We start from the raw sequence: 27,980 nt of genomic DNA, 5'->3' as shown, positions 1-27,980 counted from the left end.
CAGCCTTCTCAGCGGAAGTGTCATCACTCGGTGGTGGCGGCGGTCGATTGTGAAGCAGGGAGTTGTGCTGGGATCTGCCGTTGGTTCTTCGTAGAGATGCCGCGGGGAGGTGAGGGCTGCCGAGGGTTGCCAGAGCGGTGGGGAAGTGTGGACGGAGGTGATAAGTCAGTCCTGTGAGGGACGGCTCTCCTCAGGGGCCTGGGACGGGCACCTGGGCCCGAACGGCGCCATGGCAACTGGGGGTGATGGTGGGGGGGGGGGAATGGTGAAAGTGACCGTCCCCCAGGGGAGGGGGAGTAGGGAATGTTGATCCCGAAAAAGGAGCTTGGAGTTGTGTGGGGAGAGGTGGGGTGTTGTATTCCCCCCCCCCCCGTGGTTGTAATGCTGAGGACCCAGCCAGGGTGGGGACGTGTTATCTAGGGGGAATGGGTGATGAGGGATGGGGTGACCCTGGGTGGGAGCTGAAACGATTGGGGTGGGATAGCCCTATTTGGATGCTGAAGTGGTTGGGGACTGGAACGGTGACCCTAGTTGGGTGCTGGTGATTGGGGACGTCGGGGTGGAGGTGACCCCACTTGGGTGCTGAAGCGGTCGGTATTGGCGTGACCCTAGATGGGTGCTGCATCGATTGGGGACAGTGTGGGACCCTAGTTGGGTGCTGAAGTGCTGGGGGGGGGGTGACCCTTGTTGGAGGAGGGAGATGAAGACAATTTTAAAATGAATGTGAAACCGTGGAATGTAGGAGCCTGACCCCAGTTGTAGGTTTAATATGGAAGGTAATAACAAATCAGTGAGAAAATAGCACTGAGATTAGATAACATTTAACAGGAATTCTAAAGGGGGTAATAATGTATCTAAGTTTGCTGATGAATAAATGGAAAGGCAAATTCTGCAGAGAGACTGTAGAGATATAGTTAAGTGGGCAAGGCTCTGGCAGATGAAGTGCAATAGTGCTGACTTTAGGGTCATCCACTTTGGAAGGAAAAATAGCTCAGATCATTATTTAAATTGCACCATTGTTGTAAATAGGGACTTGGGAGTGTCTGCACATGAATTGCAAAAATTAGTTTGCATGTGCAGCAGGTTATCATAAGCAACTGAGATGTTGGCCTTCATTGTTAGAGGGATTGAGTTTAAGAGCAGGGAGGTAATGTTGCAATTATATGGGGTTCTGGTGAGGCTACGCCTGGAGTACTGTGTGCACTGTTCTCCTTGAGAAAAGATAAACATGAACTCCAGTTATTTGGGACACATCAGGACCAGTACATTCTGGCGTATTTAAGCGGCTGCCCCAATTAGCCAAAGTTTCATGGATTTAGTTAGAGCTATTTTTAAAAAAAGACAAGATATGTATTTAAGTAAAATACAGAATTAATTAGAACACTACCAATACTATTGTAGTACTATAAAACTATATTACTTCCTAATAATTATTGATGGAGGAATTCATCCATGTCACATTCTTTTAACTGTAAATGAGCAAAATCAGTGCAGATAATGGACTGCATACAATGGTGTCGACGATTGCACCCTCCAAGTCTTCATTTTCATTGTAACATTCAAGATGATTGTTGATACCTTCAAATTCTTTATAGTTTCTGACTTGTTGAAGTAATGAAATCGTTGCACTTTCACTGGCGGCCATTTCTGGCATCTCCAGTCCGAACGCTTGAAACCGCAGTGAACAAATCAGTTATGAATTATCTTGCTGCTTATTTCTCGCCAACTATCAGTGACAAAAATCACTGCATTTTGAACGCAAACACGCACGATGGATACCCTTTAAAACTGATCACTCTGAGCATGGTGTAGTGTAATGGCCCATGATTGCACGCATCGGACACTAGTTTGAAACTGTTCGCAACAGTCTCCTGCACCAATTAGATTGCACCATCCAGTAATTCCCCCATTTAACTCTAGCATAATCATGGGACAATTTACAAATACCAGTTAACCTACCAACGGGTACATCTTTAGACTCTGGGGGCTGTGGGGGAACCGGAGCACCCAGGGAACTCCATGCGGTCACGGAGAATGTACAAACTCTTTGCATCAGTCCATAAGACGGGTGGCCAACCTTTTACATTCCATGCGTCAATTTTTTCAAGCATGAGTTCAGATGCGCCATACAACTCTTGTACCCACAATTCTTGTAAAAATATGGGACTGGTGCATGAAAAAAATTGCATCTGAACTCGTGCGTGAAAAATTGACGCATGGAATATAAAAGGTTGGCCACCGCTGCCATAAAACATAGCAGAATTAGGCCATTTGGTCATTAAGTCTGTTCTGCCATTCAATCATGCCTGATCGTTTTTTTCCCCCCCTCCTGAGTTCCACTCCCCAGCCTTCTCCCCGTAGCCTTTGACTCCATGTCCTATCAAGAACCTACCAATTTCTGCCTTAAATACACCCAGTGACCTTGCCTCCATAGCTGCCTGTGATAATAAATTCCACAAATTCACCACCCTCTGGATAAAGAAATTTTTCAGCATCTGTTTTAAATGGATGCCCCTCTATACTGAGGCCGTGCCTTCTTGTCCTAGACTCCCCCACCATGGTAACCCTTTCATTCCCGGAATGATCCTTGTGAGCCTCCTCTGAACCCTCTCCAATGCCAGCACATCTTTTCTTGGATGAGGAGCCCAAAACTGTTCACAATGCTTAAGGTGAGCCCTCACCAGTGCCTTATAAAACCTCAGCATCACAACTCTACTGTTGTATTCTAGGCCTCTTGAAATGAATGCTAACATTGCATTTGCCTTCTTCACTACTGACTCTACCTGCAAGATAACCATTAGGGCGTTCTGCACAAGGATGCCCTAAAGGTTCCTTTGCATCTCGGAGTTTTAGATTTTCTCCCCGTTTAGAAAATAGTCTGCACATTTATTTCTAGTACAGAAGTGCATGACCGTGCATTTTCCAATATTGTATTTCATTTGCCTCTCTTTTGCTCATTCTCCTAAACAAAGTCCTTCTGTGGCCTACCTGTTTCCTTAACACTCCCTGCCCCTCCACCAATCTTCGTTTCATCTGCAAACTTGGCAATAAACCCATCTATTCCATCATCTAAATCATTGATATGCAGCATAAAAAGAAGCAGTCCCAACACCAACCCCTGCAGAACATCACTAGTCACTGGCACCCAATCAGAAAAGGATCCTTTTATTCCCACTCACTGCCTTCTACCAATCAGCCAATGCTGTAATCATGCCAATAACTTTCCTGTAATACCATGGACTCTTAACTTTGTAGGCCATTTCATGTGTGGCACCTTGTCAAAGGCCTTCTGAAAGTCCAAATATACAACATCCACTGCATCCCCTTTATCTATCCTACATGTAGTCTCCTCAAAGAATTCCAGCAGGTTCGTCAGGCAAGATTTTCCATTAAGGAAACCATGCTGACTTTGTCCTACCTTGTCTTGTGTCACCAAGTACTTCGTAACCTCATCCTTAACAATTGACTCCAAAATCTTCCCAACCACTGAGGTCAGGCTAACTGGTGTATAATTTCCTTTCTGATGCCTTCCTCCTTTCTTAAAAAGTGGAGTAACCTATTCAGTTTTCCAGTTCTCTGGCACCATGCAGGAGTCCAATGATTTTTGAAAGGTAATTACTGATGCCTCCAAAATCTCTACCGCCACTTCTTTCAGAATCCTAGGGTGCAGTTCATCTGGTCCGGGTGTCTTGTGTACCCTTGGGTCTTTCAGCTTTTTGAGCACCTTTTCCCTTGTAATAGAAACTACACTCACTTTGCTTCCCTCACACTCTGGCACACTGCTAGTGCCTTCCATGGTGAAGACTGATGCAAAATATTCATTTACTTCATCGGCTATCTTCTTGGCCCCCATTATTATTTCTCTGGCCTCATTTTCTAGCGGTCCGATATCCACTCTCATCTTGAAAAAACTTCGACTATCCTCTTTGATATTGTTTGCTAGCTTGCTTTCATATTTCACCTTTTGCCTCCTAATGATTCTTCTAGTTGCTCTCTGAACCCACGTTGCCTGTGCTGTAAGGTGTTGTGCTAACCACTCTGCTGTCATGAGAAGGCATCTTACAGAAACATAAAATTATGGAAGGGATAGATAGGGTAGAAGTGGGTAGGTGAGACGTGGCCTCAAGGTTCAGGGGAATGGATTGAGGGCAGAAATGAAAAGAAACAGCTGTTCACAGAGTAGTGAATCTGTGGAATTCTCTGCCCAGGGAAGCAGTAGAAGCTACCTCAATGAATATCTTTGAGACACTGATAGGTTTTTGCGGAGTTGGGGAATTAAGGGTAACGGGGGGGGGGGGGCGGGGTGGAGGATAAGGAAAGAAGGTCCTTGGCCAGATCTCCTACAATCTTATTGAATCATGGAGCAGGCTCGGCAGGTCAGATCGCAACTTAGGCTCCTGTTTCTTATGGTCTTGTGTTCTTAAAATCTTATTTGACAAACCTACTGACATTTTGGGTGGCATGGTGGAGATGCACCTCTACCAAAGAAGGTGAAATGTACTCCTCCTCTCATCTAGCCTGCAGGTCACTCTTGGGCAAGTTGTACTACCTGTTTAGCCCCCTGATCAGGATCAAGTTAAGCCATGGCAGCAGGTGCTGGATTGTCGTATGAGCAGCTGGTGCATAGCTCAAGTCCTGGCTGTGTGACCACTGACACCAGACAGACAATCCCTGAAGAGTCTTGATAATGGCTGGGATCACCCGTCTTGTAAAGATGCTGCCCAGAAGAAGGCAATGGCAAACCACTACTGTAGAAAAATTTGCCAAGAACAGCCATGGAGGGATGATGATTACCCATGTCACATAATGAACAAGCTGGTATTTTGAAGTAATTTGTAGATTTTACAGTACAGAAAGAAGCCTTTTGATCCACCTCCATCCCTGTTTATTTAATTTTGCCTCATGGCACCTCTAATCTCACTTGTCTGCACTTAGCCTGTATCTTTCTGTGTTTTGCCTTTTCAGGTGCCTACCAAAGTGAGTGTTAAACATGTACTACCTGGTGGTGAATTCAAATAGCAATCATTCTTGATGTAAAAAGACGTTTTTCCCCTTTAAATCTTCTGGCCTTGAACTTGCACCTTCTGATTTTGATATCCTTGTTGCAATGGGATGGAGATTCTATTTTCCCCATCTATGGCTCTTGTGATCTTATATACTGCAACCTCCTTTGCTCCAAAATAAATTTGTCTTCATAACTAAAGTCCTCCAATCCAGGCAACATCCTGATGAATATCTTCTACGATTACATCAAGTTCAAAGTAAATTTCTTATCAAGCTACCTACATCACCATACACTACCATGAGATTCATTTTCTTGCGGACATTTACAGGAACAATAAAGAAATACAATAGTTTATTTTTTTTTTTAAAAAACTATACAAAGACTAGCAAACATCCAGCATGAAAAAGAGGACTAACCTTAACCCTAATGTGAATAATAAAGTAATAAATAATTTTGAGAAAATGAGTTGTAGGTTCCTTGAAAGTGAGTCCATAGGTTGTGGGATCAGTACAGCATTGAGGTAGTGAAGTTATCCACACTGGTTCAGGAGAGCAGTAACTGTTCCTGAACCTGGTGGTGTGGGGGCTAAGGTTCCCGTACCACTTGCCCGATGGTAGCAGCGAGAAGAGGGCATGGCCTAGATGGTGGAGATCCTTGATTATGGATGCTGTTCTCTAATGGCAGCACTCCTTGTAAATCTGCTTAGAGATGGGGAGGGTTTTGCCTGTGATAGAGTGGGCTGTATCCATCGCTTTTTGCAAACTTTTCTGATCCTGGGCGTTGGTGTTTCCATACCAGGCCATGATGCAGTCTGTCAAGATGCTCGCCACCATGTATCTATAGAAGTTTGTCAGAGTTTTAGATGACGTGCTAAATAATCTAAAATGCTATTAGAAATTTGCTTGATGTCAAAATTCCTTTATTTTGGATGTGATGTGATGTTAAATTAGACTAGTACTTTCCCCTAGGCTACGTGCAAGAATCTTGCAGCATATTTCAACCAATGATTATTGATCAAAACTCGAAAGATATGGCAGACAGCTCATTAATCTCACAGTGGGACTTCGGCTATGATTCAACAGCTACCACTTTGTTTTAATGATGTGGAAGATAAGTGAGTTCTTATTTTGGATATCAGGAAGTAGCAATTGTCTTCAATTGCTGCTGAACCAGCACAGGGAGCGAAGATGTTTCCAACTACACAACTTTGTGAATCTGAACACATCGAATTGGAACTCGGGATAATGGTACAAATCCTGATTAAAATGGGAACTTCTGAAGTGGAAGTGGAAAGTAACAAAATCTGCAGATGTCCTCTTGTTTGAAATTAATGCTTGCATGGCTAGCCTATTTGATTATTACAGATTGTATCTTAAAAGGGTTGTATAAAGTCAAGCACTTAGAAAATTAAAATGTCCATGTTCCGTAGTTTTTTTATTGCTGAGAATTGATTTTTTTTGTGTGGGGGGAGTTCATAATTCCTCAGTGTATACACCACTGCACAAGGGACATAAACTCAGTGAGCATTGCTGCTACCTTTGACTAACTTGCCTCAGAATGCACTGTGTGAAATTTTTTAACTTTGACCAGCCTCATCTCTGCTTACACATTCTAGTCTTTCAGAGAAGATTCCATTATTCTGCATTGTCGTCTTTTACAATATTATTTATCTGTATCTTTTAAAATAGCAGGATTTTCTGAGCTACTTTGGTTAAGCCACTGCCATCAACGTTGTAAACACCAGAGATTCTGCAGATGCTGGAAATCCAGAGTAACAATAAAATGATGGAGGAACTCATCAGGTAAAGCAGCATCTGTGGAAATGAATAACGTCGACATTTCGGGCCAAGACTCTTCATCAAGATTCAAGAAGGGTCCTTAAAAGTCTCAGCCTGAAATATCGACTCTTTATTCCTTTCCACAGATGCTACCTGACTGTAGCGTTTTGCGTGTGTCATCAACATTGTTCCCTCCTTTCCATTGTTTCCAGGAATCTGTTCTTTGTAAATGACTTAAGACTTCTGCTTCTCATGCCATGAAGTCTTGTAGTTGTTGGTATTGAGCTGACTGAGGGTGTAAACCCACTTCTCCTGCACCCACACATCCATCAATAATTGTCAGTCATCTTAACCCTGTTGAATGGGGTACAGGTCACCAGACCTTCTAAAGTTGAGGTGACACTTTCAGGTTCAATACTTACTAATTCATGCTAAAGCCAAATTCCCCTGCACTCTGCTTTCGTCAAGCAAGAATTGCAAAACAAGACCAGTTCCTTAGTATACGCTCAGTGGCCACTTCATTAATTGCAGGAGGTGCTTAATAAAGTGGTCACCTGGTGTATGTTCATGATCTTGTGTTACCGTAGCCCATCCACTTCAAGGTTTGATGTGTTGTGCATTCAGAGCTGCTCTTCTGCACACCACTGTTGGAACACATGTTTAACTGTCATCTTCTTGTCAGCTTAAACCAGCATGGCCATTCTCTTCTGGCCTCTCTCATTAACAAGGTGTTTTCACCCACCGAACTGTTATTCTCTGGATTTTTTTTCTATTTTTCACGCTATTCTCTGTAAACTGTAGAGACTGTTGTGTGTGAAAATCCCAGGAGATCAGCAGTTTGAGATACTCAAACCACCCCATCTGGCACCAACAATCATTTCACAGTCAAAGTCATTTGGATCACGTTTCTTCCCAATTCTGATGTCTGGTCTGAACAACAACTGAACCTCTTGAACATGTCTGTATGCTTTTATGCATTGAGTTGCTGCCACGTGATTAGCTGATTAGAAATTTACATTAACAAGCAGGTAGACCTAATAAAGTGGCTACTGAGTGTATTTCAGAATATGAAGCAAGCAAGATCTATGAGGAAATTTGGGGGACAATGTGTAAGATAAACCTTGTAATTAAGAAATCAGTACCATGTTTATAAGAGTTTTATCATTTGGTAAGGGCAGGATTAGATTAGAACATAAAAAAGTGAAAGCTTAAACGTAAAACATCCTGTTGAAATTATTCTGAGGTTATCTTGTGGGTTTGGTTCAGTGAACAATGGAGCTCAATGCCATTAGCAAACTTTGTCTTTGTGTGCTTAACATTTGGGTCAGTTTCAGCTTCATCTCGACGCAGTGCACCTTGGCAGGATGAGGTCACAGGAGGAACATGGCTTTTGGATTCATTGTCCCCGGATTCTGCATGGCACATATACAAAACAAGCATATTAACAAGGGTGAAATCATGTAAATTTCCTGATTCTGGAATCAGGGCTCATATTTAACAGTAGAAGTTTTGCCTGCACAGGCATAAGTAGTGGAAGTGAGGTGGATAATTACCAATAAAATAGCAATGTGAAAAAGCCATATAGAAGGACAACTTTCCATTGTTTTTGTGACCGATAACTAGTTTTCCTGTATTCAAAAGGGAAAAAATAGTTACATTCTCCTGCTTAGAGTCCCTTCCAACCTCAGCAATTGACTTTTATAAACTGCTGTGGGCTCTGTGACAATTCTACTCCACAGTGATAGGCTGAGACTGTGGGCCTACTCTGGGTTTTGTCTATGGACTCGCTTTCAATTTAAATGCAATTTTCTTTTATTGTTCACACGATTTGTTTTTTTCCTCTCTCCCTGCACGTTAGGTGTTTGTGGCTATTTTTATGGGTGCTTTTGAGTTTCTTGGTTTTGTGGCTGCCCGTAAGGAAATGAATCTTAAGGCTGGGGAGTGGGACTGAGGACAAGAAAAAAGGATCAGCCATGATTGAATGGCGGAGCAGTCATGACAGGCCAAGTGGCCTAACTCTGCTCCTATTTTTTATGGTCCTGTGTTAACCCACTTCAAAATCAATCTAACCCTTCTGTCTAACCCTTTTTTCTCTTCATCATCCATGTGCCTACCTAAGAGGTTCTGAAATGCCCTTGATGTATCTGCCTGTACCACCACCCCTGGCAGGATGTTCCACACACCTATCATTCTCTGTGCAAAGAACTTCCCTTTGACATCACCCTTATGTTTCCCTCTAATCACCTTAAAATTATGTCCCCTTGTATTAGCCGTTTCCTCGAGAAGAAATCTCTGTCTATCCACTCAGTCTATGCCTCTTGTCTTGTATGCCTTTTATCTTTTACACCTCTAACAAGTCATCCCTCTTCCTCCTCCATTCTAAAGAGAAAAGCCCTGACTCGCTCAACCTGTCCTCAAAAGAAATGCCCCCTAGTCTAGGCAGTATCCTGGTAACCTCCTGTGCATCCTCTGTAAAGCTTCCACATCCTTCCTATAATGAGTTGACCAGAACGGAATACAATATTCCAAGTGTGGTCTAACCAGAGTTTTATACAGCTGCAACGTTACCTCACTGCTGTTGAACTCAATCCCCGACTAATGAAGGCCAATGTACCATACGCTGTCTTGCACCCTATCAACTTGTGTGGCAACTTTGAGAGGTTAGAAAACGTGGGTAAAGTGAATGGGGTCGATGGTAGATATTATTGGATAACGTGAGTGAAGTGAGGTGAGGTTGATGGTGAGTGTTATTGGAAAGCTTGGGTGAAGAGACCCAAAGAAGATAAGAGGGCTCAACAGGATGTTCTGCCTGGTAGTAAATTTGTATCATTACTGTTAATTATTTGTGTTTCTCCCCCTGAGCATTTGTCTCTGAGACAAATTTGTGGTGCAGTTATTTCTCAAATCAAAGCAAATGTGACACAATGTCAACAGATCGTTAAACCTTTAAGAATTGCTAAACAAGCATTAGTCCTTTGTGGGTACTTTATAAATGTACTTGGTTTTCTTTAACAAGCTGAGTTATCCACTGCTTCACTTAAATGTTGAAATCTTTTGGGATGGCCCTGCATATACCTATAATCGAACATGTATCTGTTTAACATTGCATGATTAGCTTCAAAGATTGAATTGACTTTTTGTGTAATGTATAAAGACTGTAGCATCCTAGTGCTTTAGTCATAAGGCCTTAAGATATAGGAGCAGTATTAGGCAGTTTGCTCTGCCATTTGATCATGACTGATTTATTATCCCTCTCAGACGCATACTCCTGTCATGTAACCTTTAATGCCCTTATTAATCAAGAACCTATCATCCTCATCATTTTAAATGTACCCAATGACTTGGCCCCCATAGCCATGTGTGACAATGAATTCCACAGAATCATCACCCTCTGGCTAAACAAATTCCTCCTCATCCCTTTTCTAAATAGACATCCTTCTATTCTGAGGCTGTGACAATAACATTGAAGCATAAACATTATTACCTTCATGAAGCAGGAGCGTATTATACTCAGAATATTAAATTGTTTTAAATATTTATGGTCACTATAAATGGGCAGAAGATGTTGCCACACTTCAACAGTAAGAAAAAAAGAAATCTTTTTTATTTTGCAGTATGACTGAATATTGACATTTTATGCCATACATGTGGAATTTCCTGAAGTTTGAACCTGAGGAAATCTTGAATTGTGTGACATGTCATCCTGTCTACTTGATCAAAGCTAATGATTTTTTTCCCCTTAACCCTTCTAGGAAAACGGGGTCACAAGGGGAGGGCAAAGCAGTTTACAAACCCAGATGAGATCGACGCTCAGATGAAAGCAGAGAAAGAAAAGGCAAGCAACAGTGGTATTATATCATCCTGCACGTCAGTCTTCACAGCTCTCTTACACAGCACTTTTCACCCAGTAAAGTATCTTGAGTGCTTCAGAGCCCATGTTCATTTTGCTCCATGGGCGATCATAGTCTTTCTATGATCATGATTGTTCTCGGCAAAATTTTTCTACAGAAGTTGTTTGCCTTTGCCATTTCTGGGCAGTGTCTTCATAAGGTGGGTGACCCCAGCCATTATAATTGCTCTTCAGAGATTGTCTGCCTGGTGTCAATGGGTACACAACCCAGGACTTGCGATATGCACTAGCTGCTCGTATGACCTGCTCCCATGGCTTCATGTGACCCTGATTGGCTGGGGTGGGGGGGGGGGGGGTTGCTGAGCAGGTACTACGCCTTGTCCTAGGGTGACCTGCAGAGGGAAGGAGCGCTTTACACCTCCTTTGATAGAGATGTACAGTTGCAAGAAAAAGTTTGTGAACCCTTTGCAATAACCTGGTTTTTCTGCATTAATTACTCATAAGATGTGGTCTATCTTCAACTAAGTCACAAGAATAGACGAACACAATCTGCCTGAACTAATAACACACAAACTAACGTACTTTTCATGTCTTTATTGAATACATTGTTTAATCATTCAGTCCAAATTGGAAAAAGTATGTCAGACTGGCACACCAGCGAGGAGGAATTTTACACCATTCCTCCATACAAAACTGTTTCAGTTCATCAATATTTCTGGGATACCTTGCATGAATAGCCCTCTTTGGGTCATGCCACAGCATCTCAATTGGATTGTCTGGACTCTGCCTTGACTATTCCAAAACACGATTTTTCTTTGTTTTAAACCATTTCGTTGATTTACTCTTGTGTTATGGATCATTGTCTTGTTGCATTATCCAACTTCTATTAAGCTTTAGGTGATGGGCTGCTACCCTGACTTTCTCCTGTAAAATGTCTTGATACAATTTTGAATTCATTGTTCCCTCAATGATTGCAAGTTGTCCAGGTCCTGTTGCAGCAAAGCAACCCCAAACCATGATGCTCCTTCCACCATACTTCACATTTGGGATGAAGTTTTGGTGTTGCTGTACAATGCCTTTTTTCCTCCAAATATAATGGTGTGCCTTTCTGCCAAAAAGCTCAATTTTTGTCTCGTCTGTCCACAGAACATTGTTCCAGAAGTGTTATGAAACATCCTGGTGGTCTTTTTCAAACTTAAGACGTGTAGCAATGTTTCTTTGAAGAGCAGTGGTTTCCTCTGTGGTGTCCTTCCATGAGCACCATTCTTCTTAAGTACTCTTATAGTGGACACATGAACAGGGACTTTAGCAGGTTCTAGAGATTTCTGCAGGTCTTTTTCTGTTACTCTTGGGTTCTTTTTCACCTCGTTCAGCATTGCACATTGTGTTCTTGGTGCGATCTTTGTAGGACACCCACTGCCAGGGAGAGTAGCAACAGTATTGTTTCCTTCATTTGTCGGCAGTTTCTTTTTCTGTGGACTGATGAATACTTGGGTCTTTAAAAATGCTCTTGTAGCCTTTTCCAGCTTTATGCATTTCTAATTCTTCTGAGGTCCTCTGAAAGTTGTTTTGATTGAGGTATGGTGCACATAAACAGATCTTTCTTGAGAAGAGCAGGCTCTGTCAGTAACCTGACTTTGTGTATCTTTTTTATAGAGCAGGGCACCTCCACAACCCACACACCCAATCTCGTACACCTGACTCCAAATGGCTTTTGTAGAAAGCATTAACCCAAAGGTTCACGTACTTTTTTTGAACCTGGACTGTGATTGTTTAAATGGTGTGCTCAGTATTGATGAGAAGAAGTACAGTTGTTTCTGTGTTATTTGTTTAGACAGATTGTTTGTCTATTATTGTGACTTGGATGAAGATCAGGCCGCATTTTATGAGTAATTAGCAAAGGATTCACAAACTTTTTTCTTGTATCTCTACCCTGCCACCCCATGAGCACATGAGTGGCAACAAATAAAGTTTAGCACCAGGCCAAGTTAGAAATTGCAACAAATAACTGGCAGTAATTTTCAAAAGAGAGGGGATGAAAATCTCCATGTAAATTCAAAGCTCCTTTTTCCCCAGGGTTCAAACATCAGATGTCAGAGGGCATGCATTTAAGGTGAGAGGGGAAAATTTCAAAGGAGATGTGAGGGGCAAGTTTTTTTTTTAAACAGTGTGTTGGGTGCCTGGAATGCACAGCCTGGAGTTGTGATGGAGGCATATACATTAGGAACTTTTAAGAGCATTCTAGAAAGACACACAGGTGTGAGGGAAATGGAAGGATATGGATGGGAGATTAGTTTAGTTGGCTATTCAATTACTAATTTAATTGGTTCAACACAATGTGATCTGAAGGGCCTGTTCCTGTGCTGTACTCCTCTATGTTCCCTGAAGTTCAGGGGAGCACGGTAAAAATGTTTGCTATTTTTTTCAAGGCTGGTGCAGTGAGTTGCGTGCGGAAGGTAGAGAGGATGAGGGAAGAGACTGTTGTGCAAAGAGACAGGGATACGTTGTTTGGTACTGGTCTTTGTTTCCTGGAGCCTGGTTTTGGAAACTCGGCCATGGACAGTCCAAAGCCTGGCTCTGAAAGGAGGAGGTTTGGGCATGGGGCTAGCAACCCCATCCTGGAAAAAAACCAGACTTACAGGAATGCCACAACAGAGGTTCCAAAGACCTCATCCCTTGGAGAGGAAGGATCTTCATCTAAAAGATTAAAATCACATGGTGAAAGCAGAAGCCACAGGCAAATCAACATTCAGCCCAGGACAGAGGACTCTGATGAGCTGCTGTTGGCAGCTTATGCCATAGTAGGCGTGGTGGGCTTAAGAAGAAGGAGTCGCCCTGATTTCAAATCTATTTCAAATATTTGAAGCAAAGCTTTTTTCCACCTGGCTCACTGTGCATGCACATTCTGCATGTAGGGTTACATTTTGAATCTGGCACAGCGATACATTTGGATAGAGGAAAGTTACCCAGAGTTGCTGTTGGACTGGTCAGAAAATATTTAGTCCATGTCCTTTATAGTCTTGTAATTGATAGCCAAGCAACTTATCTCTGGGTACTGCAGAACTGCTCACTTCCTTTCAATAAACCCACTTTTGATCAAAGATGAACGTTTAAATGACTATATAATTATATTGCATCCAGTTTACTACTGGTGTTGGAAATTATTATTTATATGATCATTTATTTGGTAACCAAATGAATTGTCATAAGAAAAAGTGAGTTACTGATTGTATCAATTTATTTCCAAATTAAAGAGTTTGTCTTCTGTTTTTTTTATAGGCCAGAGACCTGCCCGAACATGGAAGTGATAGTGATTCTGACGACAGCAGTGAAGATGACTCTGAGGTGACTTTATTTTATTGAGATTCACCGTGGAGTACGCCTTTCCAGCCATACCTACCACACAACAAACCCTGATTTAACCCTAGCCTAATCACAGGGTAGTTTACAATGACCAATTATCCCACCAACTGGTACGTCTTTGGACTGTGGGAGCACCCGGAGGAAACACAAAGAACAAACACACTCCTTACAGGTAGCTGTGGGAAAGCCAATGTGCTTTCCTGCTTTTTGCCTTTCTGTACAGTAGTGAAGATAGTTCATTAAGGATTTTATTTTTAGAATATCAGTATGTGAGTTTTCCCTTACCATGAGCTGCATCAAATTTATCATATTTTAGAACAGTACAGTTTTAAGTTTTTGCTGGCTTCTCCTTCCACCACTCCTGAAGACTTTGAATCTTGCTGAAGAATAACTGCATAGGCTCCAGGCACTCAGCACAGCCCAGTGTTTCATATTTGAACCAGTGGTGACTATCACTGAAGTATGTTTATAGTCCTTGTCTCAGTTGATTCTTTCCAGTAAGGGAGTTGGAAACTGGGTTTTCATTTCCCATTTCTCCCCAAATGTGAGCATGGTATAATGCTCAGTTTTGGGTTGGCTGACTCTTTGCATTCTTGCAGACAGTATTTTTTGTCCCTGAAGATCTGCTCCATTTTACTTCATATGGTAGAGAGCAAGGAAAAGATCTACATTTCTTCACTTTCTTTCACTCACACATTCTTCCTAAAAGTTTACCCACCTATTGACGTCAAAGTACATTTATTATTAAAGAATGTATGAATTGTACAACCTTGAGATTCGTCTGCTTACAGGCAGCCACGAAGCAAGAAACCTGAAAGAACCCAAGTATCAGTCCGTTATATTGGCGGGCATGGAGCACGCAGCCGGGAGCAGTTTTCACAGCCTCAGCACCATAGAGGAGCAAACATCACGGGAGAGCGAACGAAATCAGCTCTTGCCTCTGATCCTGACGCCCTGTCTTTCCAGTATGTCATTTAAGTTGTCCAAACAGCTTATCGTACATTGCAGTAGGACCCAGGCAATGCTGCATCGAAAGGCTCCAGGCCTAGACCATGCCTCCCAACCTGAAGCCACTCTCGATTTCTCCGAATCAGCTCTGCGCCCAGAGCAATCCAACCTCACAACCAGTCCAATTGTACAGACTTCGTAACTCCTTTGCTTTTAAAAGCTACTTATTCTTGCATAATAGGAAATTTAGCATGCAACACCTGTGCAGAAAGCTTCTACAAATAGCTGTGTGATAAATTACCAGTCAATGTATCCTCATAATGTTGACTGCTGCATACATGTCAGGAATTGGATACTGGAAATGACCTCCCCATATTTTTGTCATTTTCCCATTCACTTAAATTAAGTCTCAATTGCTGACTTAACATCTGATCCAAAAACCTGCTGCCGACAGACCCACATTTCAGTGCTACACTGGGACTATGCAATTGTCCCTGAATTACTGGAGTTTGATTCATGTCCTGAACTTTTTGACTCGATTTAAAAGTACACTTATCAAAGTATATACGAGGGGTGATTGATAAGTTTGTGACCTAAGGTAGCAAGAGTCAATTTTAGAAAACCTAGCACATTTATTTTTCAACATGGTCCCCTCCTACATTTACACACTTAGTCCAGCGGTTGTGGAGCGTACGGATCCCTTCTTTGTAGAAGTCGGTGTCTTGGACCTCCAGAAAGTGGTCCACAGCAGGGGTGATTGATAAGTTTGTGGCCTAGGGTAGAAGGAGATGAGTTATGCAGCTCTCATTACATGCACTTTTGAGTGATTATGCAGCAAGTTTGAAGTTAATAACACATCTCCTTCTAGCTTAGGCCGGCTTCTACAAAGAAGGGATCCGTATGCTCCACAACCGCTGGACTAAGTGTGTAAATGTAGGAGGGGACTATGTTGAAAAATAAATGTGCTAGGTTTTCTAAAATTGACTCCTTCTATCTTAGGCCACGAACTTATCAACCACCCCTCGTACACAGTATACAATCCTGAGATCTGTCAGCAGCCGCAAAACAAAGAAAACTCTGGAGCCCATTCAAGGAAAACCATCAAAACCCTCCCCCATATGCCAAAAAACACAAGTAGCACAATAGCAACAATAAAAAAAGTGGAAAACACATTATAAAACAAAAAAAATTGAAACAGTCCAGGCAAAATCTGAGGTTAAAAAGCCAAATGAATTTAAATCCCAGTCATGTGTCAGTATGCAAGTTAAAGTTGGAGGAATGTCAAAAACCACTGGGCCACTTTGAGTCCAATTGATATCTGGGTCAGAAGTTTTGACAGGCAAGTAGTCTGTGTTACTTAGTAGCCACTTTATTAGGTACACCTGCACGTTCATGCAAATATCTAATCAGCCAATCATATGGCAGCAACTCCATGCATACAAGCATGCAGACATGGTTAAGCGGTTCAGTTCAGATCAAACATCAGAATAGGGAAGATCTAAGTGACTTTGACTGTGGAATGATTTTTGGTGCCAAATGGGGCGGTTTTGGTATCTCAGAAATTGCTGATCTCCTAGGATGTTTGCACACATTCTCTACAGTTTAGAGAATTGTGCAAAAAAAACCCAAAAGAAATCTAGTGAGCAGCGGTTTTGTTGTCAATAATGCCTTGTTAATGAGAGGGGTCAGAGAAAAGTGAGCACACTAGTTCAAGGTGACAGGAACTCAAATACCCATGAGTTACAATGGTGGTGTGCAGAAGAGCATCTCTGAAAGCACAACACATTGAAGTGAATGGGCTACAGCAGCAGAAGACCACAAATATATACTCAATGGGCACCTGATATTAGGTACAGGAGGTACCTAATGAAGTGGCCATCAAGTGTATTGTTCACTTTGTACAGGCAGAGTTCCACACACACCACCACCTTTTCTGTAAACAGCTAACCCCATCACACTTGTGTCTATCTAGCTTTAAATTCACTGGTGCTGTTGCTATCAACAAGCTGCACATGGTAGTGTTTCACATTCTATTTTGGTATGTAATTTTATTTCTAGTAGAGTATTGTATAACAAGCTGGAGCCCCAGATTCATTCTTCTGCATGCCAGAGTAGGCTTGTAATTCCTGCAGTTGTCACAAGATCTGCATGCTCTCTCCCTCTAGTCCGAGGGAGACTGACAACTTTCGCTCTTTACAATTTTGCATTGTGGCACAAACATCTGAGTGCTGTCAATATTCGTTAGCTGATCATAACTTGTACCACCGCCCACTTTGATGGAATTTCATAGAGAATATATACAGTATACAACCGGAAATCCTTATTCTTCGCAGCCAACCACGGAACAGAAGCAAAACCCCAAAGAATGAATGACAGAAAACATTAGAACCCCAAATTCCTGCCGCACACTAGCAGCAGCAAAGCATCAACCCTTCCCCCACTTGCTCCAGCAAAAGCACCACCACACACCATGCAAGCTCCCAGAGACGATGACCTAGAGTCCATCAAAAATGACTGCCTATCCCAACACTTTGACATCTCAGACAGCGAAGAGGAGAGAGAGAGGTCGCCCCTGCAACAGACGAGGGGAGACCAGCAGCTTGCTGTTTTATTGTACAATTAGCCGTGTCGCTGCTAAAGAACACATCTGCAATGTTGGCATTTATTTCGAGGAAAATAGAATGTAAAAGAAAGGAGATAATGATGAGCCTTTATAAGACACTAGTTAGGCTGCACTTGGAGTATTGTCAACAGTTTTGCACCCCATATCTCAAAGGATGTGTTGTCATTGGAGAGAGAGGCCAAAAGAGGTTCACAAGGATAATTCTGGGAGTGAAGCGGTTAACATGAGGAGCATTTGGCAACTTTGGGCCTGTACTCACTTACATTTAGAAGACTGTGGGAGGATCTCACTGAAACCTACTGAATACTGAAAGGACTAGGTAGGGTGGATGTGGAGAGGATGTTTCCTATGGTGGAAATATCCAGAACTAGAGCGCACAGCCTCAGTATTGAGGGGGGACCTTTTAGAACAGAGGTGAAGAGGAATTTTTTAGCCAGAGAGTGGTAAATTTGTAGAATGCTTTGCCACAGAGCCTGCAGTGGAGGCCACGTGCGTGGGTACACATAAGGCAGAAGTTGATTGTTTCCTGATAGGTCAGGGCATCGAAGGATATGGCGAGAAGGCAGGTGTATAGGATTGAGTGGCATCTGGGATCAGCCATGGTGTAGTGACGGAACAGACTCGATGGGCTGAATGGCCTAATTCTGCTTCTATGACTTATTCAACTTAACCCAACTTTCACTTACCATCATGAGAGCGAGACATAGCTCAAGGGCAGGGGTCTTCTTTCAACAGTAGTGTACACAACCTGCATATTGTCTTGGGATGGTAAAATAAATGGTTCCTGTACTAGGTTTGATGAAATGGATAAGGTTTGAATTTTATTTCAATTTCAGCCCAAGAAGAAAGGAGTGGAAGGTTTAATAGAAATTGAGAACCCCAACAGAATAGTACAGAAAAACAAGAAAATAACTGAAGTGGATCTCAATCCCCGAAACCGCGAGCTCTCCAGGCGAGAAAGGTGAGAGAGAGCCTCTCTTGGTATATTTGAAACTTAATCATTTAAAATGATTTGAATCACTGAACATTTTCCTTCAAGGTGAATGTGTGTCAAATGTACCCTCTGCAGATATATACTATGTGTGTGGATGATGAACTGTATACTGACTGGATGAACCAGACAGTTTTCCTCTGGTTTTGGTTCCTCACTGTCGATTTGGCTTTGTCCTAAAAGTATTGTATGGCCCATTTAAGCTATTCTGCAACTGAAACATCATCCCTCTGGTATTTCTGTATTGGACTGATTATATTACTTTCCTGACCACCCATGTTTTTTTAAAAATTTGTCAAAAATCGCCTGTGCTGTGTAGGTTTTCACATACATAACTTCACTATTAATATTGAATCCTGCTAAATCTTGCAGTCTTGAGTTTTTCTTTCCCCATACTGACTTCTACCAAGCCTATTTAATTTCACACCAATATTTTCACTGCCTGATGTGCATTACTGATTAAACATCACTTTGTTTTCATGAACCTTATGGCATCAGCTTTGTTAAATGGATTTGTGTAAATGTAGGCTTTCCTCTTAATAAAAATAACACATATAACCATGGGCACGTGGCCAGTGGTTAAGGCATTCGAATAGCGATCTGAAGGCCATGAGTTCGAGCCCCAGCCAAGGCGACGTGTTGTGTCCTTGAGCAAGGCACATAATCACACATTGCTCTGCGACGACACTGGTGACAAGCTGTATGGGTCCTAATGCCCTTCCCTTGGACAACATCAGTAGCGTGGAGAGAGGAGACTTGCAGCATGGGCAACCGCTTGTCTTCCATACAACCTTTCCCAGCCCTGGAGAGTGAAGATGTTCCAGGCGCAGATCCATGGTCTCGCAAGACTAACGGATGCCTCAAAAAAAGCTATAAAACCATAAGATGTAGAAGAATTAGGTCATTTGGCCATCCAGTTGGCTCCACCATTCCATCATGGCTGATTTATTATCCCTCTCAACCCCATTCTCCTGCCTTCTCCCTGTAACCTGTACTAATCAAGAACCTATCAACCTCCACTTTAAATATACCCAATAACTTGGCCTTCACAGCTGTTTCTGTGGTAACAAATACTACAGATTTGACATCCACTGGCTAATGAAATTCCCCGTACCTCTGTTCTGAAGCGTTGTCCTTGCAATCTGAGGCTGTGCCCTCTGGTCCTAGACTACCCGTCCGTAGCTGAAATCCTCTCCTTGTCCACTCTCTCTAGGCCTTTCAGTATTCAATAGGCATTCTATTTGTTCAGTGATTCACGAGCCCTTTCTTTAAAACCTGTGCAATGGTAGAATTGTGACACTGCTGAAATATCTTAAACGTGGGCTTTTAATTAATTTTCGTTGTCCTTTGCCCTGCGTGCAGGGAAGAGATCGAGAAACAGCAAGCTCGGGAACGGTACATGAAACTCCACCTCGAAGGGAAGACCGAGCAGGCACGGGCTGACCTGGCGCGGCTTGCAATCATCCGGAAGCAGCGGGAAGACGCCGCCAGGAAGCGTGAGCATGAGAAAAAAAGTTAGTGGCGAGGTCGAATGCATGATCATTTGTCAGCTCGGAGCTCTGTTTTCCTTAATTTTACCTCTTTCTGACTTTTAGTGTGCTTTAACGCTTTCATAGGCCTGATCAGTGTTAAGCTGGACTACTGATATAGCTGGGTTCCAGTGGCTTGATGGTTAGTGATGGGGGGCAGAGTTGGTCAATGGGGGTGGGCAGGTATTTTCCAGTCAACCCATTAAATAAAGCACATGTCTGCAGATTGGGGAATCTGGGGCAACAAACAAGCCCCCTTGACCTGCTGAGCTCCTGCAACAAGTAACTTGTTGGACCATTAAATTTAAAGGGACTGTGTGGAAACAACTGGAAGCTATCAGGGAGCAGAGGAACTTGGGCCCAAGCAAGTGGGAAGGGAACTGTCCCTGGTATATTAATGAGAGTATGGAACAGCACTAGGAAGTGCCACATCTTTAAGATTTCTGACTAGTTGGAAAGAAAATGGTTGAGGATTTCCTGAGAATGGTATAGTCTGCAGAGTGGATGTGGAGAGGATGTTTCCTATGGTAGGGGAGTCTTAAGACCATAGGACACAACTATAGAATAGAATCCTTTTAGAATGGAGATGAGAAATTTCTTTAGACAGAGAATGGTGAATCTGTGGAATTTGTTGCCTCAGGTAGCTGTGGAGACCAAGTCATTGGGTATATTTAAGGCAGAAGTTGGTAGATTTTTGATTAGTCAGGGCATGAAGGGTTACGGAAAGAAGGCAGGAGATTGGTGCTGAAAGGGAAAATGGATCAGTCGTGATGAAATAGCGGAGCAGACTCAATGGGCCAAATGGCTCAATTTTGCTCCTATATCTGATGGTCTTATAACTCATATATTCCACTTTCCTTCTGCAGTGAAAGAGGCAAAGGCCTAGCACCAAATCTGCCCAACAGAATCATCTGGAAACCTGGAAGGGACATTCAGCCCATCTGCTCTTGCACAACTCATCTCCTCCTCACCATCCAATGCAAACAACAAGACAAAAAAAAACTACCCATCACATCAACACATCTCGCCTGCATTCAGCGCACAGCCAGAGGGGAAAATCTGCCTTCTGAATTTGTACTCTTCCAATAACCAAGAATAAACAAGGTGTTTTTTTTAAAAATCCGGCTGTGTGCTTTCAGAAGCACCGTTCGGCATTCTGTGCATGAAGACTGAAAAGACTTGTGAATGTTTAACGTGTGCTGTGGTCTACTGGCACTAGACAGAGGTTCAAGTAAGGAAAGTGACTCTGGGTGGTAATCTCCCTGTTACCCAGATCTTGCTCCAGTTAGGAACAGGCCCTTTAAGTACTGAGGTATATAGTCCTCACAACTCCTTAAGATCTGTTTTTTTAAAAAAAAAGTCATAAGCAGATTATATCTCAGATTATTTTGTTCGGTTTCCACAAGTGTTTGGAAAGGGTGGGGAGTGGAGGTGCACCTTGAGGGGAATGGGATGCAAGTGAGGTCCACTTGGAAGGTGTATGGAAGACAAACAAGAGCTTGAGGAGATGGCGTGGTTAAGGATATAATTGATACTGCAGAAGCCAGGGAATGTTTCAAATTGCCACTTTATTGTGAATTGTAAGCATTGCCTATGGTCCAGGTGGCTCTACGTACTCTTAATGTCACCTCCTGATGTCATCTTTTTCAGACCCCAGGTGTGATTATCTTCCCTTTATTTCTTGCTCTCCTTGTATCAAATATTTGCTATAATAGGTTTTTTTGAGAGCTCTGGTTAACGGTGCTGCAAGCTGATAATAAAACCACCCAGCCTCAAAAAAAAAATTTAGTAATTTTTTCTTGCATAAATTTTAAGCTTGTTATAATAGAGAAGTTTGGCTCTTCCCTTGGGCATTTAACTCCCAGAATCATATCTGCCTTATTTTTTTGTACGTTTATGTTTGATTGCATCTTTATAATTTTTGGAGTGTGAGAAATTAGTAGAAATGTTTAATTCTGATGGAAAACCAAAGTAGAAACTTTTGCAAATTCTTAAATTCTATTCTACCATTGGCTGACCTGGTCTGTGTTGGGTTTACGGAGGGGAGATGCGTGGGGGTTTGGGGGAATGCTGTTATTCTTAGGAGGTAACAAATTAGTATCGAGTTTTCTTCTGTTTGGAGGGGGCAAAATAAATTGCCAGAAGTTTTACTGCTGATCTCCATTATCCGGGGAGTTTAGAAGAAAATGCAGCTGTGCAGTGGTTGGTTGTGTGCACCTTTTCCTTTCAACCACTGTCCTATTCCCCCTATCAGATCCATGGTCTTGTGCTGGGTTGGCTGTGGTAAGAAGAAGGACAGTTCTAACTGGCACCCATTTTATTTCAGTCCATGCTCAGAGAGTTTAGGTTTGTGGGCATAAGTATTGATGCAAAAAGTTTGGCATTGTAATGGGTGCACCTAGTGCATGCATTGAAAGTTTGGCTTTTTCCTCAAACGGACTTTGGCTCAACCTCGGCATTTCCAGCAACTTCTATTTCTTGGTAACTTTGCCGGCTCATCAGTAAGATTCCCAATAGCCTTACTTTGCATTTCAACCTGAAATTAAGGTAAGCAAAGTGGAACCTGATTTATTCCACTAACATTTAACAGCAAATATTATCTCCTTTTCCAGATTAATGTTTGGTATGTCAATGTCCGTATGTTAAGGTCTTGTTTCACCCCTGTCTCTGTCCTAAGCAAATCCCATGTCCCTGTAAACAAAAATACAGTCCATTTGAGATTTGGTAGATCACAGCTAACCTGCAATGGATCCCAACATGTTCCATTTTCCCTGTTTGTGAGAACTGGAGATAGTGATTCAGTGTCTGAGATCAACATACCTAAGAACATTTGAACCTAAACCTGAAGGTGGGAGAGGTAGGAATGATTGCTTTGTCTGCCTTTCTCCCCTTTGGAATCCTACCCCACATCCAGCTTCACTGAGCATCTACTGTGCTCAAGGAATTGGGAAGATTATTATTCCATCTACCATACTGCGGACAGGAAAACTTGTGAAATATCCCTGGCCTCTGCAATCCCATATTAATAATCTGCTGTTTGTGTGGAATGACTGGTATTGATCTTGGTACCTCTTACACTTAATGTGATTGGAGCACAATCTTTGTTCAAGTCATGAACCCAGCCTTCCATGTGGTGTATTTGGGTTGGAAATACTGCCTGAAGTCCCTTTATCATTTTGATTTCTGTAGTATCTTGTATCCATTTGAGTTGAGAATCTGGTATTACCTTAGGTAAGGTGAGCCTCATTTCAGACTGAGGCACTAACTTGCAAATGCTTCTAATGCCTAAAGCACATAGAACTTCATTTATATTCCACGTTATCTCACAATCATAAGGGAAGCACTGGGCTGGATCTACTGGATTAGGGTTTGAAGTTTCCACCGGTTTCAGTTGTTAATTTAAGATCTGCCAATTCTTTTCACTTTCTTTCAAGCAGCTAGCTGTGCTTTAGACCCTTCAACGCCTGCACTTTTGGAGGTAGTGCTTTGAAAATTTTCTTTTTTTTTAAGGCATGGAAAGTAGATTACAGTTACCTTGAAATCTTGTGTTAGGATTGTGAAAGAGGTGACAGACTTCTATTGGGGTTGAATTCAAGCAAAAATACTAATATTGATTTCATTTGTAGTGAAATGGCTAATATATCAACTCACTTGGTCACCCTTTTGAGCATCTACACGAACCCCCTTCAGTATCTTGGGCTATAACCAACATAGATAATCTTCAGTGTAACAAGTTAATCAGCTATTGAGATTTCAAGTCAGCACCCTAGGATTAGCAAGCATCCTGACTGAAACCCTTCAACAATCTTTCATCAAGACATAATCACAGGGTTTAAAGAATGTTTTTTTTTTAATTTAAATTGCAATAAAATCTCTAGAAGGAATTGCCATTTTGTCTTGTTTTCTTTAAATAGGATCATCCTAATCCATTCATGAACTTTACTTCTACAACTATGGTCGTAGTAATGGCCAGCTATACCAAAACTTATGTTAATCCCTGCATAGCTTTGCCCCTTGAAATCTCCACAGCTTTCTCAAACCTTCTGTCGGCTTGAACAAAGCTCAAAGTAAATTTATTATCTAAGTACGTGTATGTCATCGTATACAACCCTGAGATTCATTGTCTTGTGGGCATTCTCAATAAATCCATCAAATAATACAGAATCAATGAAAGACTGCACCAACTTGGGCATTCAACCAGTGTACAAAAGACTACGAACTGCAAATATAAAAATAAGAAAGAAAGAATAAATAAATAAATAAGCAATAAATATCGAGAACCTGAGATGAAGTGCCCTTGAAAGTGAGTCCCTAGATTGTGGAATCAGTTCAGTGATGAAGCGAGCGAAGTTGTCCCATTTGGTTCAAGAGCCTAATGGTTGAGGGATGATAATGGTTACTGAGCCCGGTGGTGCAAGGCTTGAGGCTAGTGTACCATCCTCCCGATGGCAGCAGCAAGAAGGGAGCATATCCTGGGTGGTGGGCAGCTCTCTGAGATGTTGCTTTTCTGCAACAGCATTTCATGTAGATGCACTCAATGGTGAATCCCCTTCAATGTTGCATTTGATGGTTAAGTATGAGTGGGTACAAGGACCTGGGCTGACTCTCCAGAGCCATATTGAGAGAATGTTGAATCAGCAGAACACTCTCAGGTGATGCCTTAAGTAATGGCACAGTCAGTTAGCTCTTGAGAGGGAGATAAAGGCTCCTTATTGAGCAGGTTTCAATTCTGGGGAGAAAATGTGATGTAGATGTTAGAGATGTGTGATTCTGCAGCTGCTTAAATAGTGGAGGAACTCAGCAGGTTGTCAGGATCTAATGAGGGAAATGAAGTTATCTTGGGCCAAGACCCTTCAGGCCCAAAATGTCAACTATTTTCCTCCACAGATGTCAGCTAACCTGTTGAGTTTCTTGGGATTTCCTATGGATGTGTGTGTGTGTGTGTGTTACATGTTCTTTGGTGGTGAGATCTTGGATTTCTTCTGCGTACTCCATTTTGAAGAGGTTGTGAAAGTTGTGCAATTCAGAATTTCCTTCCTAAAATTCCTTTTTAAACCCCACCTCGGACTAGATCACATCCCCCCTCCCCTCTCATCCACCCATTGTGTCCTACTTCCAAGGTTTGTCTGGTGTTAAAGGTGGTCTCTAAAGGGAAGTTTTTGTTGTGTACATGCCTTGTATTATGTGTCGGACAGCTTGTGGAACTCATCACATGCATGCTACAAACTTGCTTTAAGAGATCATGGTGAGGAGATGGCCTAAGAAGGGGACGCCACTAGATGGAGCACACTCCAGAAGCTGGCAGCATCTTATAATTGTATATCAAACTACTGTTGAAGTTTAAATAGTCCAACCAGGATCCTTTGGTTATTTCCCATTGACATTGCTATATCAACACTTCACCTATGAGTGATAAGTTGGGCATCATCTAAGTTCAGATACCTGCCGATTAAATCGTCCAGCATTTTGCATGCCCCAATTTCTTATTCTGACTTCTTACCCCCACTCCCCTTCCTTTCCAGTCCTGATAGAAGGGTCTTGACCCGAAGCTTCAACCATCTATTCTTCTCGATCAGGGGTTCCCAACCTGGGTCTGTGGACCCCTCAATTAATGGTAGGGGTCCATGATACTACTTTTAAAAAAAAAAGCTGGGAGACCCTGCTCGCTGACCTGAGTTCTAACAGTATTTTGTATGTGTGTCTGTCGCATTAAATCAACTTGCTTTCTCTGCATTTACTGTAACTATGTTGCTCATCTGTCAACTGGGAGGATATTTGAAGATTTACTAATAATCGGTTTGAAGCAAATTCTTACCACTGAATGGCAGAATTACTGGAAATATCTGGGCAAAGGTTGAGACAAAGTCATCTGATCAATACTGAAAATGTTGTGGAGCCCCTTGTGTCCTCTTTCTTACTACTGCAGTAATGACAATGTTTCACTCATCCATCCTCACTTGTGTGGAAAACTTTTTGCATAAGTAGAAACATCGTACATTTACAGAATCCTCATAGACTAATTGTCTCCAAACCAGCAATAATAAACGGTTCTTAACTTGCATTTATCTCATTTCTTGAATATGTGTATCCTCTGGGGAAAAAATACTGTGTACTCTTAACCAACACACATCAAAGTTGCTGGTGAACGCAGCAGGCCAGGCAGCATCTCTAGGAAGAGATACAGTTGACGTTTCAGGCCAAGACCCTTCGTCAGGACTCGAAGCGTCGACTGTACCTCTTCCTAGAGATGCTGCCTGGCCTGCTGCGTTCACCAGCAACTTTGATGTGTGTTGCTTGAATTTCCAACATCTGCAGAATTCCTCGTGTGTACTCTAACCATTTGACTTTTAATCTAGCTCTCACATTGCTGTACTGTGGGAGTAGAAAGGAACAGACTCCTCGGCTCATCTTTGTCATGCTAAACAAATTGCCTACCTCAGCTAGTCCAATCTGCTTGCATTTAACCTTTTCTTCCTGGTTACCCTTTTGCTTTTCAGAATCTAAGAATTTTCCTTTACCTTATCTGCGATGTTATCTCATGTCCTCTTTCTGTTCTCCCCAGATTAAGTGTACACCCAACAACCTTTGCACTGGGCATTCAGTTGAATCCAGCTGGCTTTTTTTTCTGTTGGGACCTTAATGTCCTCACCTGCCAGATTTCCCTAATCCTGCCACACTTGCCCTTCACTGTAACGGGAACATGCAGGCTGTTCCTCCTCCCTAATCTACCTTTAAAAGCCTCCAACTTGCCAAATCCTTGCAAGCAGCCAGTCTTGATCCACATTTGCAAACTTCTGTCTAATGCCATCAAATTTAGACTGTGGTCCAGTTTATTGTAACTCTTAAAGCTAATAGAATTATGGTCACTGAGCCCAAAGTGCTTCCCCCACTGACACTTCAGTCACTTGCCCTGTGTCAGTTTTCTAATAGGAGGTCCAGACCCACCCCCTCTCTTGATAGTCTATCTACGTAATACTTGAGAAAACGTCTGTGACCACACTTAAATTTGGCCCTATCCAAGCCCTTTGTTAATATTTGTTCATTATGTGCCATGTTGTATTACGTGGACAATTATGAGCTTTACATGATCATGATTGTCCTTGGCAATTTTTTTTTTGCAGAAGTGGTTTGCCATTGCTGCCTTCTAGGAAGTGTCTTCACAAGAGGGGTTTCCACAGCCATTATCAATACTCTTCAAAGATTGTCTGCCTGGTGTCAGTGGTTGCATAACCAGAACTTGTGATATGCACCAGCTGCTTATCCAACCTTGACCCTGATACACCTTGCCCAAGGGTGACCGACTGGCTAACGAAAGGAAGGAGCAGCTAACATCTTTGGTAGAGACATATCTCCACCACACCACCTAATACTAGGAAAGTCAAAATCACCTATTACAGTGCTATTATTCTTGCAGGTATATATACAGTAAAGGTCACTCATCTGAGTGCTACTGCTACCATGTAACCCAGCACTACCTGTCACATGGTCAGGTGGTCGGCGACTAAACCGGCTCCCCCACCAGGCTTGCCCGGTGAGGAGGGTGGCTAGGCACCCTGCAGGACGAAAGACAAGACCTGTCAAAGGGCGGATGAACCCTCTCGTAGGGTCAACGGCCATCTAGCAAACACGTGCCGTGAAGCGCGGAAAGGGCATCCCTTGCATCGAAACTTGGTCTGGCCATTCACTGCAACAGATCTTCCCCCAGCCGTCTTGGACCCCACCATGCTGCTGGATCCGGGAGGGGATGTGGAGAGGGTGGGTCTGGACCCGTGCAAACCCCCTACTCACCTAAAATCCATTCACGCACACACTGTTCCTTTCTGAGGAGTGGGGTCAACCCCACTAACTGACTGAAAGGAGCCATCAACATCCTATGGGATGGATAGCCAGAGA

General features: G+C 42.5%; 1 protein-coding gene across 1 annotated transcript; it reads left to right on the top strand.

Annotated features, from left to right (window-relative positions):
* On the top strand, positions 1-26,148 carry pdap1a (pdgfa associated protein 1a). Its single transcript, XM_072271588.1, has 6 exons — positions 1-109; positions 10,536-10,618; positions 13,913-13,978; positions 18,404-18,528; positions 19,921-20,072; positions 20,954-26,148. Exons 1-6 carry the CDS (start codon positions 97-99, stop codon positions 20,971-20,973), a joined length of 459 nt encoding a protein of 152 aa, XP_072127689.1. The 5' UTR covers positions 1-96; the 3' UTR covers positions 20,974-26,148.
* Positions 26,149-27,980: the final 1,832 nt, after the last annotated feature.

This window comes from Mobula birostris, chromosome 11 (genome assembly GCF_030028105.1).
Source record: "Mobula birostris isolate sMobBir1 chromosome 11, sMobBir1.hap1, whole genome shotgun sequence".
Taxonomy (NCBI): domain Eukaryota; kingdom Metazoa; phylum Chordata; class Chondrichthyes; order Myliobatiformes; family Myliobatidae; genus Mobula; species Mobula birostris.
The sequence above is the reverse complement of the archived record's forward strand: the minus strand, read 5'-3'. Positions and strand labels throughout refer to the sequence as shown.